Source organism: Talpa occidentalis, unplaced genomic scaffold, assembly GCF_014898055.3.
Source record: "Talpa occidentalis isolate TD23 unplaced genomic scaffold, MPIMG_talOcc4v2.1 talOcc4.7, whole genome shotgun sequence".
NCBI classification, from domain to species: domain Eukaryota; kingdom Metazoa; phylum Chordata; class Mammalia; order Eulipotyphla; family Talpidae; genus Talpa; species Talpa occidentalis.
Genome location: NW_023605083.1, coordinates 7,495,790 through 7,515,564, shown reverse-complemented (window position 1 = coordinate 7,515,564; position 19,775 = coordinate 7,495,790). Strand labels below are relative to the sequence as shown.

The 19,775-nt window shown below is 39.5% G+C and overlaps 1 protein-coding gene across 1 annotated transcript in view; it reads right to left on the bottom strand.

Moving 5' to 3' along the window:
* SCAI (suppressor of cancer cell invasion) overlaps nt 1-19,775 on the bottom strand; it is a 123,707-nt gene that overhangs the window by 4,243 nt on the left and 99,689 nt on the right. Inside the window, exons 14-17 of the mRNA XM_037491844.1 lie at nt 18,519-18,600; nt 8,106-8,178; nt 3,961-4,134; nt 3,684-3,784 (exon numbers count right to left, since the gene is read on the bottom strand). Of these exons, the coding sequence (XP_037347741.1) occupies nt 3,684-3,784; nt 3,961-4,134; nt 8,106-8,178; nt 18,519-18,600 (430 nt within the window). The remainder of the gene's footprint in view (nt 1-3,683; nt 3,785-3,960; nt 4,135-8,105; nt 8,179-18,518; nt 18,601-19,775) is intronic.

Below are 19,775 nucleotides of genomic sequence, written 5' to 3'. Positions count from 1 at the left end.
CATAATGAGAGAATTTGTCACCACCAGATTTGCATTATAAGAAATGAAAAGGGGGCCTCCCTGGTGGTGCAGGTGGTTGAACGCTGTACTGTGAAGCTGTCAGCAGCCTCTGCAGCGCGGGTTAGATCCTGGTTGGCGGGCAAGAATCCCACATCACAAAGCAGACCTCTCCTGTCTCGCCTGTTGCTCCGCTCAACAGTGTATTTCGTCAGTCTGCCTGTTTCGTTCCCCACTCTGTCTCTGGTGAATCCTCTCACCCTCCCGTGCATCTGGCCTGTACCCCACTTCTTATATGCATAAATAAATAAATCTTCAAAAAAAAAATGAAAATGAAATTCTGAAGTAAGAAAAATGATACCAGATGGAAAATAATTTACACAAAGAAATAGTGTTTCAGAATTAGTGTTTCAGATGCTTAAGTTATTTCCTCATTAAAATTTCTGAAAAAAGATATTCAACTGTTTAATGCTATTATAGCCACAAAGGATCATGTAGTATATACTATATGTAAAAGTCAGAGGTATGATGATAACAGTGTGGAGTATGGGTATGAAAAAATGAAAGTATATGGTTGTAAAATAATTATATAAAATGTGAAGTGCTTCTAAACAGTAAAACAAAAGATAGATCATAAATCAATAGTGTTGTTAAAATAAAATTCTAAACAACACTTGAATTAATTCAAATGAAGATGAAGACAGGAAAGAAAGAAAAAAGGGGACAAACACAGTCAAGACAAAATAACTAATGGCATACTCAAATCAAACTATATTGAAAATTGCATTAAATATAAATGTAATTAAATGTAGTTGAAAACTTAAAATGGAAAAGGTAGAGATGGATGGTCAACTTAGATAAAAAGTGTAAAACCTAACTAATGTTTTATTTATTTATTTTAAGATTTATTTTTATTTATACAAGAACTGGGGTATAGGCCAGATGCGCGGGAGGGTGAGAGGATTCACCAGAGGCAGAGCGGGGAACAGAACAGGCAGACTGACGAAATACACTGCTGAGGAGAGCAGCGGGCAATACAGGAGAGGTCTGCTCACCATGTGGGTTGCTCTGAGGCCGGCGGGGATCCAACCAGCACTGCAGAGGCTGCGGACAGATTCACAGCGCTGCATTCAACCGCCTGCGCCACCAGGAAGGCCCTAACTAATGTTTGAAAGAAATCTACTCTGAAGGCAGACATAGATTAAAAGAATGAAGAAAGATTAGCCATATAAACACAAACCAGAAGAAAACCAGATAATAGCTATAATAACATTGAATAAACAAGTTTAGAGATCCCAGAAATACTGCCGTGTGTAAAGACTGTCTTTTTGCAGTAATGACTGGGTACAATAAGAAGACATGATAACCCTAAGCATATATGACCCACTAACAGCTTCAAAATGTACATATGCACATATACACACAGAAATGACAAACTACCAACTCAGAATTATGAAAAGGAGTTTAGATACTCTTTTGTCAGGGATAGAACAAGTGTACAGAAAATCAGGATTATACAAGACTTGAACAACATCATTTACAATAGTTCAATATCAAATTGTACAAATGTACAAATTGAAGTTCATACATAACTCCACCCAATAATAGCAGGATACACATTCTGGCCCAGTGTAGACAGAACTGTCACCAAGATATCTCATATGTTAGGTCATAAAACAAATCTCAGTCAACAAGTGTCAAAAGCATACAATTATAGCAGTGCTTCAAATTAAAATCAAAGTAATTAAAAAGAAGTAATAAGGTACGAGTAGGAATAAATAGAAAAGAGACAAGTAGTAAACGAATGAATGAAAGCAAAAGATGCTTATTTGGAAAGATCATAAAAACTAATAAACCAATAGCAAGACTGAAAAAGAATAAAAAGGCAAGACATGTATTCTAATATGAGGCATGAAGATCAACTGAGAGCATACAGAAGATTAAAAGAATAATGGAAGAATATAAACAATGAATTGTACAGATGTACTGTAAGACACAGCTGACCACAAGTAAGAAGAAATAGGTAACATGAATAGACTTTGAAATTGAATTCATAATTCATAATGCTGTGTAGTACAACTTGATGGGCTTGACTTACACAGGTGTATTTATTTGATAAAACCTGTTAATGGTAAAACTTCAGTTTTGTGTATTTTGCTGAATATAGAGTGTATACAAGAAAAAGACATAAAATTCTAGTTACTTATATGCATGATAAAGTGCTAAGGGGATAAAGTCTATTGATGGCCACAATTAACTTCAAAGTAAATTAAAAAAATGAGATGAAGCAGTGAATGGAAAGAGGAATGGAGAAATACATGAGAAGACAAATACACCACAGTGTTACGTGCAGCAACTAGCTAGTGTATACAATGGTATTCACTGTATAACAAGTTCACATTTTAAATTTATAATGATAGAATGGAAAAATTTCATATTTTAAAACTAGAACAGACTTGCAACCAACTTGTAAAAACATTCAGGGATATTTTTAAACATTTCTTATAGAATGAAAAGTCTGATTTTCATTCTATAAAAATATAATTTAAAAAATTTTAGATCTCAATGAATTGTGTACATAGAAGAAAACACAGAAAGAAACAAACTACATTAGTGTAAAACACATAAACTTGAATACACTCTTCACAAAGAACACCAAAAAAAGCACATATGAAAAGTTGTGTTTAATAGGAACACAGGAAATGAAGATTAAAATCACAATGAACTATTACTTTGCACTGACCAGATTCATATAAAATATAAAGTATGACCGCAAGAGCAACGGCCACTCTTCTACACTGCTAGTGTGTATGTAAACTGATATCACTTTGCAAAACAATTTAGCATTACTTAGTAAAAATGAATAGGCCTAAACCCTCTGACCTCACATTCTACTACTAGGTCTCTTTCACAGAGCAACTCTTTAAATATATGTACCAGGAAACCAACAGAAAATTTTACAGTGGCATCATTTTTATAATAATAAAAAACTGGATCTAACCTAATATCCATTATCAGTAGAACGGATGAGCAATTTGTGATAGACAGTTGTGTTATCACTTCACATTTCCGCTAAAGACAGACCATACATACAATCATAGTGCCAATAGGCTGGACCATGAAGCCAGCAGGGTATACCACCGAGGTTGACATCATCACACCCTACAGTGTTTGCACAAAAAAGAAACTGCCTAGCAATGCATTCCCAATGTAGCTCCATTTGTTTCTAAGCAAGAAACAAAAATGGAATCATATACAACGGTGAAAATGAATGAATGAGAGTTACAATCAGTCATGAACATGGCTCAATCTGAGGAATATAATAGTAGTAAGTGGGGAAAAGGGTGGAGATAAATACACAGAGTATCGATTCATCAATATGATGTATAGGAAAACAAATAACATGGCAAAACTATAGAGAAAACTGAAAGATGATAAAATTCAGGATTTTAGTTTCACTGAAGGAGACAGTGATCAGGAAGAACCCCCCAAGGGCCTCCAAGGTCATGAAAATGTTCTACTTCTTAAACTGTGTAGTAGGTACCTAGAAATGCCTCATATTGCTCATCTTCAGAACTATTATTGTGTAAATACTCTTTTGGACCTACTTTAAAAAACAGATAAATACAACACATGATGATTAAGTATCTAAAATGTACAGTTGGTTTTTAATATTCTTTGCCTACCCGAAAAATCTTGTGCATCCTCATGGTGGCTGAACAAAAGATAAATCTTGTGAGAAGCAAGCGAAGAAATTCATCTCCAAAAAACTGGAGAAATGCCTGATCTGCAAGAGGAGAGAGGTGACAGTGAAAGGATGTTTAAGCGGGAGAAAAGGGGAAGGAAACTTTAGGAAAACCTTCTCAATTTTCCTGCCTGGGGAAAATACTTGAAAAAAAATTTTAACAATTTTAAACCATTCTAGTACTTTCTGGTAAATGTGCAGTTAGATTAGCAGGGTACCTATTGAACGTGAATGGGTCAGTAGCTGGGCGATATCGCGGTTGATTTTTCGAAGATATTCTTGACACTTTTCCCACAGGCCTCTACGCATGCTTGACAATCCAGAGACAAACAGGAAGGCCATTAGAGGATTGTTCAAAAAGAGAGTGAAGAGGCTACCCCGCTGAGATTGATCTGTAATAACAAACATGTTATAGAGAGACAACAATTTTACGAAAGATAAGAGATGAGTCTGAGGAATACTGCCGTATTAAATTGAAGCTACGTCACTAAATCATAATTCCACAAAGCAGATTCTGCATGGAACTACAAAAACATATCTCAGGCACATTATTTTCTGTTGAACAAAATTAAAGAGAGAGAGTCTCATAAACATGAGAAATGAAATTAACATATTCCTTTATCTTTTCCCTCCCAACAAATTCCACCCATATACAAGACAAATGGTGGACAGTTCATGAGCGCACTCCCAGACACGAGCTCGAATTGCCCACCTTTTTCATATTCCTTTGGTAGTTTAGTGTGCTCTGTCTAGGCCTTAAATATCACTGTTTTCCTTTTTTTTGGCTCACATATTGCTGATCTCACCTACTCCCATAATTGCAGTTATCACAATGGCCATCTAGGCTGGGCTCCTTACACCTGACTCGCAGCCTACGGCAGCTAATGGACACTTCAAATGTGACCAGTCCGAAGAGAGGCTCCCTGCAAAGTCTAAAACAGATGTGAGACTTCAGCCTCTGTACAAAAAGATATATTGCAACACGGAATTCACCTGTTTCTTTCTTCTTTATTTTTCCAAATGTAGCTACTTGAAAATTTAAAATTACCTATGTGACTCCCATTATATTTCTTTTTTTTTTTTTGACTCCCATTATATTTCTATTGGACAGAGTTGCTCTAGTTGACTCTATTCAACCTAACACCTCAAACTCAACATTTCAACAAATGAAAGCACAATGCTTTCCCCGTGTGCGTGTGTTTATGGATCTGCTGCTCCTCCACAATCATCGTTTCTCTCAGCACCTCGGCTAGAAACCTGGAAGTGCGACTCCTTTTCTCCCCTATTCGTGCACGCCCAGACCATCATCAAGTCCGCTTGGCCTTCAGCGCTTAGTGTCTTCTGAAGACACTCACTCAGCCACTGTCCCTGCTTCCGCCAGCACTACCTCCTTGTTTTCATCAATGCTCCTCTCCAGTTCATTCCTTGTGGGTGGACTTAATGCTCTTTCATGCCACTCCTCTGTTAAAAATCTCCTGCTGGCACCCCCACTGCTCTCCATTTAAATCTTTTGACATGTCTTGAAAGACTTCTCATAATTCAGTCACCTAATTCCAAGCTTACCCTCTAGCTAGAAGAAGCTATTCAATACTATAATTTCAATACATATTCCATAAATTCCCTTACCCGAGGGTTCACATGCTACTTCTCTGCAAAAACACTTTTGCTCAACCACTTCCCATTCCCATCCCCACCTGCAAGATTGTGACTTATAAGAAATATGTATTTTCTTATTCTGATAACCAAACATATATTTCTCCTATGTATCTGACCTTCACAGCTCCTGTCTCATATCTCCCCCCAAAGTCTTGAATTTTTTCAATGTAGCGTGTTAAAGGTGATTTTTGTTACTTTAATCAAGGTAACGTTAGGAAAAACACCTGAAAATGGGGGGCTGGTTACCGGGGTACCAAATCTTGCGAATTAAGGGTTAAGACTTTCAGTTCTGCCCTCTGACTTCCTAGCATTGGAGAGGAGCCAGAAGTGGAGTTTAAAAGCCAATAGCCAATGAATGTATAAGGAATGAAGCCCCACAAAAGCCCCAAAGGAGGGACTCAAGAGAGCTTACAGGTTGGTGAATAAGTAAAGATTTTTGGGAAAATGGGTTGCATGGAAGTTCCACACCTTGCTCTTTCATCTCTTCCATCTGTATGTTCCTGAGCTCTGTGTGTCATTCCAACAAATTAATCAGACGTGAAGAGTGTCATGGTAAGTGCTGATTTAGAGCCAGCCAATCCGAAGCACGGATGGTAACCTGGGTTTGTGATGGGCACCTGAAGCCTGGGGAGAAGTCGAGGGGTCTCTACTCCATAGTTGGTTGGCCATGGTCGTGCCGGCGGCTTGTAGCCAGCATCTGAAGTGGAGGGTGGACCTGGGAGACTGAGCCCTCAATCCGTGCAGGCTGACACTGGGTAGATAGTGTCAGGACTGAATTTCTGGACACCCAGTTGGTGTCTGAGAATTGTTTATGGGGGTGCAGAAGCTCCCCCCGCCACACACACCCCCCTTAGGAACTGGGCTGCCAGGACACATAATGACACACCATCTCATTCTATATAAAGTGGAGTCTTTCAACTCCACTTTCCACATCATCTCATCTACTTTCTTCCCCCTGGAGTGCTGGTTAGGAGCTCCTCTTGCATGTTCCATGAGCTTTTGCCCATGAAACACTCACAACACCTACAGTGTCTATCCCCCACTGGACATTTGATTCTGTGAGAAGCAGCACTGTGCTTGCTCATTGTTCTCCAGGGCCTAGCACAGAGCCTGGTAAGTAAATGTTGAGTGAATGAAGCAACTCTCCGTTAAGAGAACTGTAGGTTTTAGATACCAGCGGGGCATGGAACCTAATTTAACATTCTAAATACTTTTAGTATCTGTGTGAGTTTTGTGTCCAGACAGGGCTTATTTAAGGGATTAGAGGTCAAGCTTCATAGCACAAAAGACAGGACACTGGACCAAACTACATTAAAGACATAGATTACTTAACTAAGCATATTAATAGTAATGATAGCACATTTTAGATGCATACTATGTGCCCAGATTATTTAATGAGATAGGTACAATTATTATCTCCATTTGATAAAGAAACAGAAACAAAAGAATGGCTAAGTAACTTCTCAAGGTCACATGTTAGTGAGGGGTTCAGTCAGGATTTAAATTCAATCTGCCTCCAGAGTCTGTTTTTACTTTATACAAAAAAAAGCCTTTTCAGATCAAATAACCTTGGTATTAACCCATCAGACCACATGCCTTTAAACAAAATTGCATCTTGACAAGACAAATTGTTAACAAAAGTATACTCTCAAATAACTGGAAGGGGTTACTTTTCTCCAGAAATGATAATAAACAGGTTCACATAGTCCTCAAAGCAGGAGAATTTTTACCGTTGTTTGAAGGTAAGTTCTATCTCTTAGCAATCTGTCTCTTGGATACATGAACTTAATATTTCCATATGTTTTTCTCTGTTAAACAGCAGAACTTACCTTAAAACAACGGTGAAAAGTCTCCAGCTTCTCTCAGGCATTCAAATGCTGACCATCACTTCCTGTGTCAAACTATGTCAGCAGACAGGGCTTCTGGCTGGGAAGTAGCAGTAAAATGCCATCTCCCACAGAGAGACATCAGCACTATTCACAGTTAGGGAGATAGTGAAACAGTGACAAGTACTGCCAAAACAGCATTAAGGTTCGTTTAGCACTTTACCTAGCGTAATGACTGGGAGTTAGAATAAATGTTAAGTGTGCTTATTAAGGACAAATTATGTGGGGCAAAAAAGTCTTGTCGTTTCTCAGCCTTCTGAGAAGCAGCCAAACACTGACTTGTCTCTCTGGCAGACTGAGCTTCTTTTATTAAAAAAAAAAAAAAAAAAAAAGCCAAAAATGTGAATAAAAGGAATCCTTTCAGTTATGCCAGTAAGGTTACCCTAACTCAGAGGCGGAGGCAGAGAAGTTTTCTAGACCAGAAATCTATGGTCTTAAAAGATGCCTAAATATGTAGCCAGAGAAAGAGGAAATCCTATGTTACGTGGATGATGACAAACACACCAAAACTAATGCCTGGAAATATATTTTAAATTTCGCAAATCATGAGTTCCCCAACAGCAAGGGGCCAAAACCGCCCATTCATTCCTCAGGAACGACAGATCATTTTTTAAAGAATTCTCTCAAGGCCTAAATGGCAGCACATTAAAAAGTCTAGTTGTGGGGAAGACTTTGGGGTCTTTATCGGATTGACACCTGCCACGTTAAACACTATACATTCACATGTGATTATTATGGGGGGGTGTGTGGAAAGAACAGTATTATTCAAAATGTAGACAGTTTTTATTTGCGACCTCGAGATGTAATAGACAGTGACATACCTTGTAAAGCTTTTGGGTATGCTGTAGGAGAAAGCAAGCAGACTAGTGGCTGTCCAAATAAGTTTGTGAAATTCTGTAATATATAAGAATTTAAAATTTTCATTAAAGACTTGACCAAAGACAGTTACTAAGTAATTTCCCAAAGCACATCATTAGCGTATAGATTGGGTCCTTTATTCGCAAGCAGATGCAGAAACACCAGCAACAGCTGCCAACACTTGTCATTCATATATAATTACTATTTCATAATAGGCTTTCTTAAAATAGTGAAAATGACTAGTAAACTGTTAATTTTTAAAGTAAAGAATAGATGTGGGTGCAGTAGTACAGAGAGAGGTCATTTGGTTGACTACCAAGAGGCCACCCCACCTGGCAACATATTTACAAAGGTGAATTTTCTAAGGTGGAGAGTCTGGCTCTCAGACTCAAAGGCTGTAAGATCTAACTTACTGGTATGTGACGATTAGATCCGTCTCTCACTGTGAGTCATATTAACTGCTCACACAGAATGATATATAAAACCAGGATGTCAATGTGCTAATTTACAGTGACAATTAAACTGACAAGCCAGAATATTCTTTGCATGATGAAGGATATCCTTTCTCTAAAGATAGATCTGCATGGGAAGTAAAATCACAAACTGGTAAGGCAACAAGAAAGATAAAACTTCTAGGAATAAAATCAATGAGAAACGAGAGAAACAAAAATAACTGAAAGACAATGCTGAATGATAAAAACGAAGACTTGAACAAAAGGAAAGATGTACCATGTTCTTGGAGTAAATTCTAAAGATGTCTTCACATTAATTTATTAAATTTAAACCAACGAAATAGGGCACAGATTTTTTCTTGCAGTTGAACAAAGTGATTCTAAAGGTCATATGGAATAATACGGTTAGCCAGAAAGACTCTGAGGCAGAAGAGGCCAGAGGAAGAATCGGTCTCATCAGATAAACAAATTGTAATTTCAATTGTCAGTAGTTTAAAATGTGTGGCTCTGGCATAACAGGCAGATCAATGGAACTTAATGAAGAGCTCAGAATTAGATGCCAAAACAGATAAGACTTGAATATAGTTCAAACTAGTGGAAAAAACTGAATAGTCATCTAGGGGGGAAAAAGCTGGCTCCACACTTCAGGTCATACACTAGGATAAGTCCCAAATAAAGCAAAGTTAAATGTAAAAAATCAGACAATGAAAGTGCAGAAAGAAAGTACGGAAAACAAAGGTTGTTTTTGTAACCCTCAAGATCTTCCTATTATAATTAAACTAAGATTAATAAACCCAGTTGCCAAAATCAAAGGTTTGTGCATAATAAAATACAGCCTAAGTAAACTAAAACAAAATCCAGATGATGGATTGGGGAAATATTTGCCACTCATATTACAAAGGATTACTCTCCTTAATATAAAAAGAGTTTCTCCAAAACCATAAGAGAAAGTCCACTAATCTGGTAAAAAGATCAGTCAAAGAAAATACAGAAGTCACAGAATAGGGAGCACAACTGGCTCAAACATATGAAAAGATGTTGACCTTACTGATAATAAGAGGAATAAAATCAAAACTAGGCTAAAATATCACTTACTGACCTATCAGATTAGTAAAATTCCCAAAAGTTTGAGGATATACATTGCTGGCAAGAATATGGAGAATTAAACACTTACGTGGGTGGTGGGAGTATAAATTGGTATAAAGTCTTTTTATGACAATTTGGAAGCGTCTATTAAATTCAGATGCATTGTTCCAGCAACATAGCAATTCTACAAGGAAGTGACCCTACAGACATACTCTCAAATCTGTGAAATAACAAGTTCAAAGTTACTCCTTGCAGCGCTGTTGATATCAGTAAAGGGCTGGAAAGCACCAAATGGTCATCAGTAAGGGGCTGAAGAGTAACTGGGGCTCAGCCTTGCAGCGGGAGGCTATGTAGTACGTATACTAAAACAGGAAGAACAGGGCCAACGCAGGGAGGTGGTAACTGTGTGAGCTGCACTGGAAGGGATGAAGAGGTTTCACATTGTGCCTTTTGGAACTTTTTTGTTTTGTGACATTGTGAATATCATAGCCATATAAAAAAATTAAATAATGAGAAGTTTCTTATAATCAAAACACAGGGAATAAACTGAATGATACTGAGGCGCAGTCCTCAGCTATGGCTTCTTGCTGAGCCCTTCTCTCTCACAACAGAGATGATCTTGGACCCTTGCCTGATACTCCCGCTCCAGGACAGCCCTAGAATGGACACTGCAGTTACTGACATCCCAACATTTCCTTTTTCTGGTTGACCAACCTCTGTGTTCTCACTTAAAACACACACACACACACACACACACACACACACACACACAAAACACAACAATTTGTTCAGAAAGAGCTAATGCAACAGTCTTACTGCTATCAACTGAAAGCCCTGCTTACAAGCTTGGTCCCTGCCTGGTTTCTGGAAGCTTAGATTAGGGAAGGCTTCCCACAGTTCCCAGAACTGGTAAGAGAGGTTCTTTACCTAGAACTTGCAAACAAGCAAGCTGAACACCTGCTTCCCGGGAGTACAGCCTTTTGGCATTGCCAGGCAGACGGTGCCCTCTGATCAGTCTCCATTTAAAGCCCTTTGCACTGGCAGTTCCCTCATGAACTTCCAGGGTAGTCACTCACTGTGCTGTCTCCCTTGCTGTGGGGGAATTAATCGTGTCCTGTCGGATTTTCACTGGGAGAAGATTCTTGGAAGTTTGCCCCTGTTTTTCTTCTGGACTTCATCTTGTGCCTTTTTCCTTTGCTGGTTTTGCTCTGTATCCTTTCATTGTAATAAATCTTAGGGCTGAATCCAACTATACACTGAGAACTATGAGTCCTCCTAACAAATCACTCAATCTGGGGGTGATCTTGGGGACCTTCAACACAAAGACATAAATATCTCCTATCAGACTATATTTAAATTTTAGGCCTGGGAAAGTATTTCTTCCGTCCTTCCTTTCTTTTAGTTGATATAACATTAGTTTAAAACACTGTATATGATTCAGAGGTACAGGTTCCCACCTCTCCAGATATAAGCTACCCCCCACCCCCACTACAGCACCCACGGTCCTCCACTATTGTCCACTGGGCCCCCTCCCTCCTGAAAATAGTTTCTTGAAGGATTCCTCTTATGCTTCTGTTCCAGCTGATTTAGAGGAATTAATTTTATAGATGGGGGTGGAGGTGGCAGGTAGAGAACAAAAATAAGGATGTTATGTAATCTCATAGAGGGTGACAAGCACTACATATGGAAACACAGCATAGAGCACCACTAGCACCGACTTATAATTAGATTGTGTTTAAATCCTGAATCAGCCACCAGTTGTATGACTAGTTGTATGTGCAACTGTGGCCAAATTACTTAACTTTCTGTGCCTTGATTTTCTTATCAGTAAAATGGGAGGAGTAATAAAAGTAACATACTGGATTATGTGATTAAAAGTAACACACTGGGTTGTAGAACATGCTTAGAACAATGGATGGTACAATCTAAAAGTTAACTTACAAATTTTTTTAAAAGATATATTTATTTATTCAAGAACCGGGGTACAGGCCAGATGTGCGGGAGGGTGACAGGATTCACCAGAGACAGAGCGGGGAACATAACAGGCAGGCAGACTGAAATACACTGCTGAGGGGAGCAGTGGGCAACACGGGAGAGGTCTGCCGCACCATGTGGGTTGCTCTGGGGCCGGCGGGGAAGACACCAGCACTGCAGAGGCTGCGGACAGCTTCACAGCATTGCGCGCAATCGCCTGTGCCACCAGGGAAAACCCATCTTATGATTATTAAGAAAAATGAAGAAGGGTGGATAAAGAGTGGTGGGGAGGCATATAATTCTAAACAGGGAAATTAGGGAAGACCTTATCCTAGGCTTCAGCTGATCAAACACCAAGAACAATGCATCTTTGCGAGAGGATTCAAGTCAGAGGGAAGATAACACAAAGACCCTAAGGGGACTGCCACTTAGGGTTAAAGAACAAGGTGATTGTGGCCAAAGAGAACCAAATGACAGGAGATCAACAAGAGAAAGTACAGAGATGACTGGAGAAGAATGGGGCAGGTGTGTGAGGGTGGAGGATGAGGAGCTTGGGAGGTGCTGAGAAGTCATGTGATCTGGGCCTCCCTGGTAATGCAAGGGGTTAAGATGCAACCTGGGAAGCTGTCCGCAGCAGCTGCAAAAAGAGTTCGATCCCCGGCCAGGGAGCTACCCACATGGTGCAGCAGACCTCTCTTGACATGCCCTCTACTCCCCTCAGCAGTCTATTTCAGTAGATCCACCTGTTCTACTCCCCACTGTTTCTGGTGAATCCTCTCACCCCCAACACCTCTGGCCTGTACCCCAGTTCTTGTATGCACAAATAAATAAATCTTTACGAAAAAAATAAGTGATGTGATCTGACTTACAGGCATATCCTGGAGGGGAGCAAGGGCAGAAGGAGGAAGACTAGTTAGGAAGCAACTGCAATAATTCAGGAGACAGATGATGTTGGCTTGGACCAGGGTGATGGCAGAGAAGGTGATAAGATTCTAGATCAGCAGCTAGAGCCAAGAGGATTTCCTGACAAGATATGGGGTGTGAGGGAAATGAGTCAAGGATGAATCCGAGCATTTGGGCTGGGGCAAATCTAAAGGCATAATAGTCATTAACTGATGCAGAGGAAGCGGAAGGTGGAAGAGGCTAGGAGTTCTGTTCTGGGGATGTTAAGTTTATAATCTCTATTACAATTACCAGCGGAGATATGGAGCAGGAAGATCATATTCAAAGAGGCCTCTCTGGCTGGAGATATAAATTTGAAAATTGTCAGTATAATAATTAAAGACATGAACTACATAAGAGCTTCAAGAGAGTCAGCTGGAGCAGGAAATGAAAAGGAACAAAGATGGAGCCTAAGGGCACTCCAGTGAGAGGTCAGAGAATAGGGAAAACCAGTAAAGCAAACAGGAAACAAGCAAGGCAACACCAGCCTTCTCTTGTCAGAGGCAATGGAGTAGCTTGAATTTAGGTTTCAAAGGCCTTATCCAACTCCAGTAACAAAAAACAGTCCCTGGAGGTTGTAATTATATAGTCCTCTTGCTTGTTTGCAACACAAATTCATACCACCTAGGGAACCCCTAGCTGTGGATGCCAAACGGTAGTGCTTCTAGGTGTCTAGCCAAAGTGAACACAGACCCCCTCTGGGTGAAAGTGTAACAGGGTGATCCCCAGGAAAAGGGAAGTTTCCAGGTTCTCTGGCCCACCCAAGGAAGGGTGGAGCTGAGCAGGGAGAAGAAGTTGGAGAAGAGACTGGAGAAGCAGGGAGGAAGGACGGAGAGTCAGAAGGAGATCTGGAGGAGGCACATGGAGCACAGACATGTATGAAGAAGCGCACTTGCTTCTTGGTCCTGGTCCTGGACTGCTTGAAACAGATGTGGGTGAGACCCTTGGGGAGGTTAACAATGGCAGCTTTTATCTTGATTTTGCGCCTTTAGTTCCAGATATGTTGGGTCCCTTCTGCCCCCTTCCTATGGTCCACATCAGCAGGTGCTTTAGACTGTAGCAGGCTTTAGCCTCAGAGGTTCTGCTTTGAGCCAACCCTGTTTAGCTGGGCATTTACCCACAAGGGGATGGGTAACTTCAGATGCTTGATTTGGCAACCATTTTCTTCCCATTTTCTTTGTTGCATACTAATTGTATTAAAATTTCTTTCCATTACAGGTCTTATATGTTTTGTCTTGATGTGGCGGATGGCAGAACTTATTTAGAGCAGACAGGTTTGGGGGTTTTGGGGTATCCTTTCCCCTGTTTTGTAACAAAAGTACCTTCATTCTAGGACTCAGTTAATTTCCCCCACCTTTTAAGGATAATGAAATAAAGAAATAAAGATAATCAAGCACATAAGGATGAAAAAAAAATGTGACTTTAAACAGCAAAAGCAGATTTCAGGTATAAGAATTACCAGTTAACAAAATTAATAATGCTTATTAAGTTTAAAAGAACAAACTTGAAAACAAAAAATTGGGAACAATAAAAAGGACAGTGGATTATCTGAAAAAGAATGAAATACAACTTCTAGAGTTGAAAAATGCTAAAACCAATATAAAAAATCAATAAATGGGTTTAATAGCAAGTTAGATATACCTAAAGAATTCATGAAGTGGAAGACAGATCAGGAGAAATTATCCAGATCTCAACTAGAGAAACAAAAGCATGAAAAATACAGATGAGGGCCTCCCCTGGTGGCATAGAGGTTGAGCGTTGGGCTGCGAAGCTGCCCGCAGCCTCTGCAGCGCTGGTTCGATCCCCGGCTGCCAGCAAGGGTCCCACATGGCGCACAGACCTCTCCTGCCATGCCCGCTGCTCCTCTCAGCAGTGTATTTCGTCAGTCTGCCTATTCTGTTCCCAGCTCTGGCTCTGGTGAATTCTCTTACCTTTCCGTGCTTCTGACTGTACCCAGTCCTTGTATAAATAAAATAAATAAATCTTTAAAAAAAAAATACAGATGAGAAGCCAAGAATGTGGAAGAGATGTGACAATGCTATGTATATATTCACATATACATGAATATGCATATATACATGTACATTATATATAAAATCAGAATTCCAGAAAGCATAGTCACTATTAGAAGAGACAATGGCTGAGAATTGTCCAGCAATAATGAACAATACAACATACCATTTAAAAAAGTTCACCAAAAACCAATAGGTTAAATAAAAAGAAACAAAATCTAGACATACCACAGTATAACTGAAGAATAACCGAAACCAAGATCTTTCAAAGTAGCAAGAAAGAAATGGAGGGGCCTCCCCGGTGGCGCAGCGGTTGAGCGCTGGGTTGCGAAGCTGCCCGCGGCCTCTGCGGCGCCGGTTCGATCCCTGGCTGCTCCCCGGCCACCGGAGGAGGGTCCCACATGGCGCGCAGACCTCTCCTGCCGCCCGCTGCTCCCCTCAGCAGTGTACTTCGGTCCTTCTGCCTGCTCTGCTCCCTGCTCTGGCTCTGGTGAATTCTCTCACCCTCCCGCGCTTCTGACTGTACCCAGTGCATGTATAAACAAAAACAAACAAACAAACCAGCAAACAAATAAATAAAGCATGCCTCTATAAAAAAAAAAAAAAAAAAAAAAAAAAAAGAAAGAAATGGAGATTCTTCCACAATCTTGTTACGAAGGTGAAAGTCTTAATAGACTGCAGCAATCTGCAGCCATCAGTCAAATACTTTTTTAGGATGAAGCTGTTTGGATAAAATATGTCTGTTTTGACAAATGTGTAAGTCACGTTCGCTGGCAGGGATCCAGCTCTGTCACAAACAGTTCAATACTCAAAGGATTTTCTTCTTCCAAAGAAAGCTGAAGTGAACAAAGTATTGCCCAAATGACTGAGGGAATTTATTTTACTTCTGTTAGTAACACCTTGCTATAGGGAAGGCCACTGTGACTTGCCTATTCCTAAGTGGAAATTGTGAGCCAAAATATGGACCATACTTGTTACACAGATCTTGGCATTTCCATCACTCTCTGAAACGAGGCCCAGATGAGCATGCAAAGCTCCTCTTAGTGAAGTATGGAAAGAGCCTGGTCTTTGGAATAAGAGCTGGAATCAATTAGGCAAGATACTTAGCCGCCACAGACCATCTTCTCGACTACAAAATAAAGCTGATAGTGCTTATATTCATTTAATTGTTTGCAATACATTGATTTAAAATCTTTGAAATATGAGCTTTAGGGGACCTAGAGGGAGATGTGTATACAAATACAAGCCTCACAGACTTTAGGGAAAGCACAGCCTAACACTGGTAACCATCTTCACTTCCCAGGCAGGATGTTGAGTGCTCCTTGGTGAGTGTGCCCACAAAGAAAGACCTGATGATCCTGAGCTCAGAGAGTACCCAACTACATGGTCCAGTGATATCATCATGACAGTGCACAGTGTGGCGCAGCTGCTAAAAGCTCTTTATATTCATAACAATAGAAGAACCCTCTAGTCAACAAGTTGAAATTATGATTTGACTGTGTTATGTGGATAAAAGGACACAAAGGGGTATAAATGAGGGAACAAGGTGTGATGGGAAATCAATACACAATGCCTAAAACTGAAAGAGCAGGACTATCGATAAAAGCGTGTTATTTATAAAAATGGTGGCAAATGCCAATATCATCAGCTAAAAAAGATGTAAGTTGTAGTCTCTGGCAAGGGGCAAACAGGAGCAGGGCAGGGGGTGCAGGAGACCACTGATTTCAGTAACGGCCCTGGGGACTGAGTAGTTCTCACTGACCACACACAGGAATTACACAAATAATTTAACCTGAGACCTGCCCCAGGTTAAATGAATCAGAATCACAAGAATTGGGGCCCAGGTACAAAGGGTTTTGAAAAGGACTCTGAATACTTCTGATGTGCTGAGAGACTTGAGAACTGCAGCTTTAAACTATATACCTGAGTTACTCTCCTAAGAATAAAATTATAATATTTAAGTGAGGAAATATACCTGAACCACTTGTATTTAAATGAAAAAATATTTAGAAAACATGTTCATGAAACAGTCATACATAGCAAAATAGGTATTCAAGGAAGAATACATCAGTCATCCCTTAAAAACTTTTCATTAAAAACTTGCAAAATGGAAGTTTAAGATTTCTTTACACATGCTTTGTCGGAAAAGTAAATACCAGATGTCCTTATATGTTACCATAGAGAAGAGCATAGTTGATTCAATGCAATAAATACTACTAATTTTCAAAAAGATCAAATTGTTCTGTGCCACAGTCGGCTCTGCCGATTGCATACAGGCTCCCCATTTCATTTCTGAAGATCAGTATGTTCTAGACAATTTAATGTTTTAGAGGACTGGCATTGCATGTTCCATCAAAAGCAAGCAAGCAAGCAAACAAAAAAATCTTCCCTGTTATTCCAGTTATCCTGGATATCAGGATATTGAAACCTATGTAGAATTAAATCATGACATGTAATTAAGTAAACATATTTCCAATGATGCACAATGGTGTTTTAAAAACATCAGCACCCAATACTCATTCTATATCCAAACACCTCCGGAGTTCACAGACACAGTCAGTGAATGGTGTTTCCAAGGTTACGAAAGGTTGGACAGAATAACGTCCAACTGAATTGAGAAAAATTAATAGATTGCTAAAATACTCTACATGCATGCTACATCACATTGAGTAAGGCATTTGATCTGCCACATCATCAAACACAGCAAATAATTCCTTTTCACTGACAAAGACACAGAAAGTTTCTTTGGAATTGTATGAAGACGCAAAATGTCTGGGCTCTTCTGTTTTTATAACCAATAAGGTTTTTCCTTTAGCAGCCTTCCATCCCCTCAAAAAGGGACAAAAACAATCTCTGCACGAGATTTATTAAAGGATATGCTTAATTTTCATAAAAATAAAAAACTGCAATATTAAACTTGACAAAGTGGTTGCAGGAAATATGCTGTAAAATTTAGGGTGGGGTGGATGCGCTTAGAATTCAGAGTTTAACTTTGAAAAGTGAAACTAAACATGAAAACTAGATAGAAAACATATGTTTGGGGTCAGGTCTCTTGGCTCACAAGCATTTCCACTGCTCTCCCGAAGTAAACCTGCTACTATCTGCTTCTCCATCTCATTATATGAATGCCCACAACAAAAATGGTTTTAGTTGGCAGATCTGTGCTCTCTGCTTATTTCTGAACATATTGTTCGCTAATGAAATATTTCAACCACACACAAAGGACTCGAAAGATTCGGTTTCATTTTCCTATAAATTATTATAGTTTGAATGCTAATAGTCAACTTTAAAGTATTTCACTGCTGGCATCCTTCATACAATCATCACAAACCATGTCTTCAATACCAAGATACAAAACAAAGAATGTTCAAGTTATATTTAGAAACCTGTTATTTTTCCTAGCATTCAGGGTCATCTTTTTTCACTGTTGTCATAAATTTAAAAGGCAATTCACTGCATCTGAAACACTTTATATCACTACACAATGACCACAGCTGTACAACAGACTATAGAAAGTTTACTAAACTACAGCAGAAGTGTAGAAGGGAAAAGGCTGGAAAACTAGAACAGAAAATTTGCCCATTACTTCTACCTCTATAAAAGAAAATTATTCTGAGTTATATAGCAAAAATAAACCTCCCACCAGAGATCTTGGAAATCTTGAATATTTTTTTTCCTGCAGAAGGATTTATTATTTTCCACTGAGTGTCCATTCATGCGTTTTCTTCTTGTTTCTATTCATAGCACCAGATCCTGACTAGCATGCACAACCTCAAAAGAAAAGAAAGACTAAATACAAATTGTGTAAAATGAAATAAAATAAAGCAAAAGAAAAAGGCACACATTAAGAGTGGTTACCTGGGGTTGGTTCCACAGTGTCTACAGGTGCATCGGAGCTCACAGGACTCACCTTATATGCAACGCTATTGGATGAATCCACGATGATAAACAGAGGCTTCCTGGTGAAAGGATAGAGATCCCCAGGATGGAGGCTGGGAAAACAACAGCAACAGTGACAATAAGTAACCGAGTAAATATAACATTGATCTTGAAAATCTTATTCTTCAATTTGGTCTACTCTTCAATTTGGTTTCATCTTAACACTGAAAGAAAAAGATTACTTAAGCACAGGGATAAAAAGTCTGTATTTACTGGGATAGACAACTTAGCTATTTTATTTGGGAAAAAATCAGCAATAATTATTCAAGAACACTGAAGCTAAAGAGAAGTTTGTATATGTAAAGATTGACTAAACACGTAACATGAAAATCTCAGAAGCCAGCACGCAGATACCTGCTTAGTATTAAAAAGCCCCCTTTGAGAACACGTTTTGCAAGCAACATGTACTAACACAACTAAATTTGTATTTCAATGAGTCTTCCAAAATCTATACTTATTTTAAAGATTTTTCAAAATTTCAACTTATATCTTACTATCACACTAAGTAGGGACTTCCCTTTTATAATTCTTTATGTTTACTCTGGATATTTGCATCACCATCAGTTGGGGTGCATGAAAATTCTGGACCCCACAGTAGACCTAATGGATCCAACAGCTGAACTCTAGTAACATGCTTAAGATGGTCACAACTTTGGTGCGTATGCTCTTTGCCACTGCTTAACGGTCAAGTTAAATATTAGTGTAAATTGAAATATATAAAATGACGCACCAATAAACAGTATCACCAAACCTCAATATATTTCAAATATAATTTTTTTTAATACAGATAATTTGCAACTAAGGTCAGCAACAGCACTGACATATGTTGGGGACTATTAATTATTACACATTGATTTGAAAAATCATATCTACCCTCCCTTCCCCATTTTTTGTGTGTGACAGTTCACATTTCTTTTTTTTTTTTAATAGAGGCATGCTTTATTTATTTGTTTGCTGGTTTGTTTGTTTGTTTTGTTTATACATGCACTGGGTACAGTCAGAAGCGCGGGAGGGTGAGAGAATTCACCAGAGCCAGAGCGGGGAGCAGAGCAGGCAGAAGGACCGAAGTACACTGCTGAGGGGAGCAGCGGGCGGCAGGAGAGGTCTGCGCGCCATGTGGGACCCTCCTCCAGTGGCCGGGGAGCAGCCGGGGATCGAACCGGCGCCGCAGAGGCCGCGGGCAGCTTCGCAACCCAGCGCTCAACCGCTGCGCCACCGGGGAGGCCCG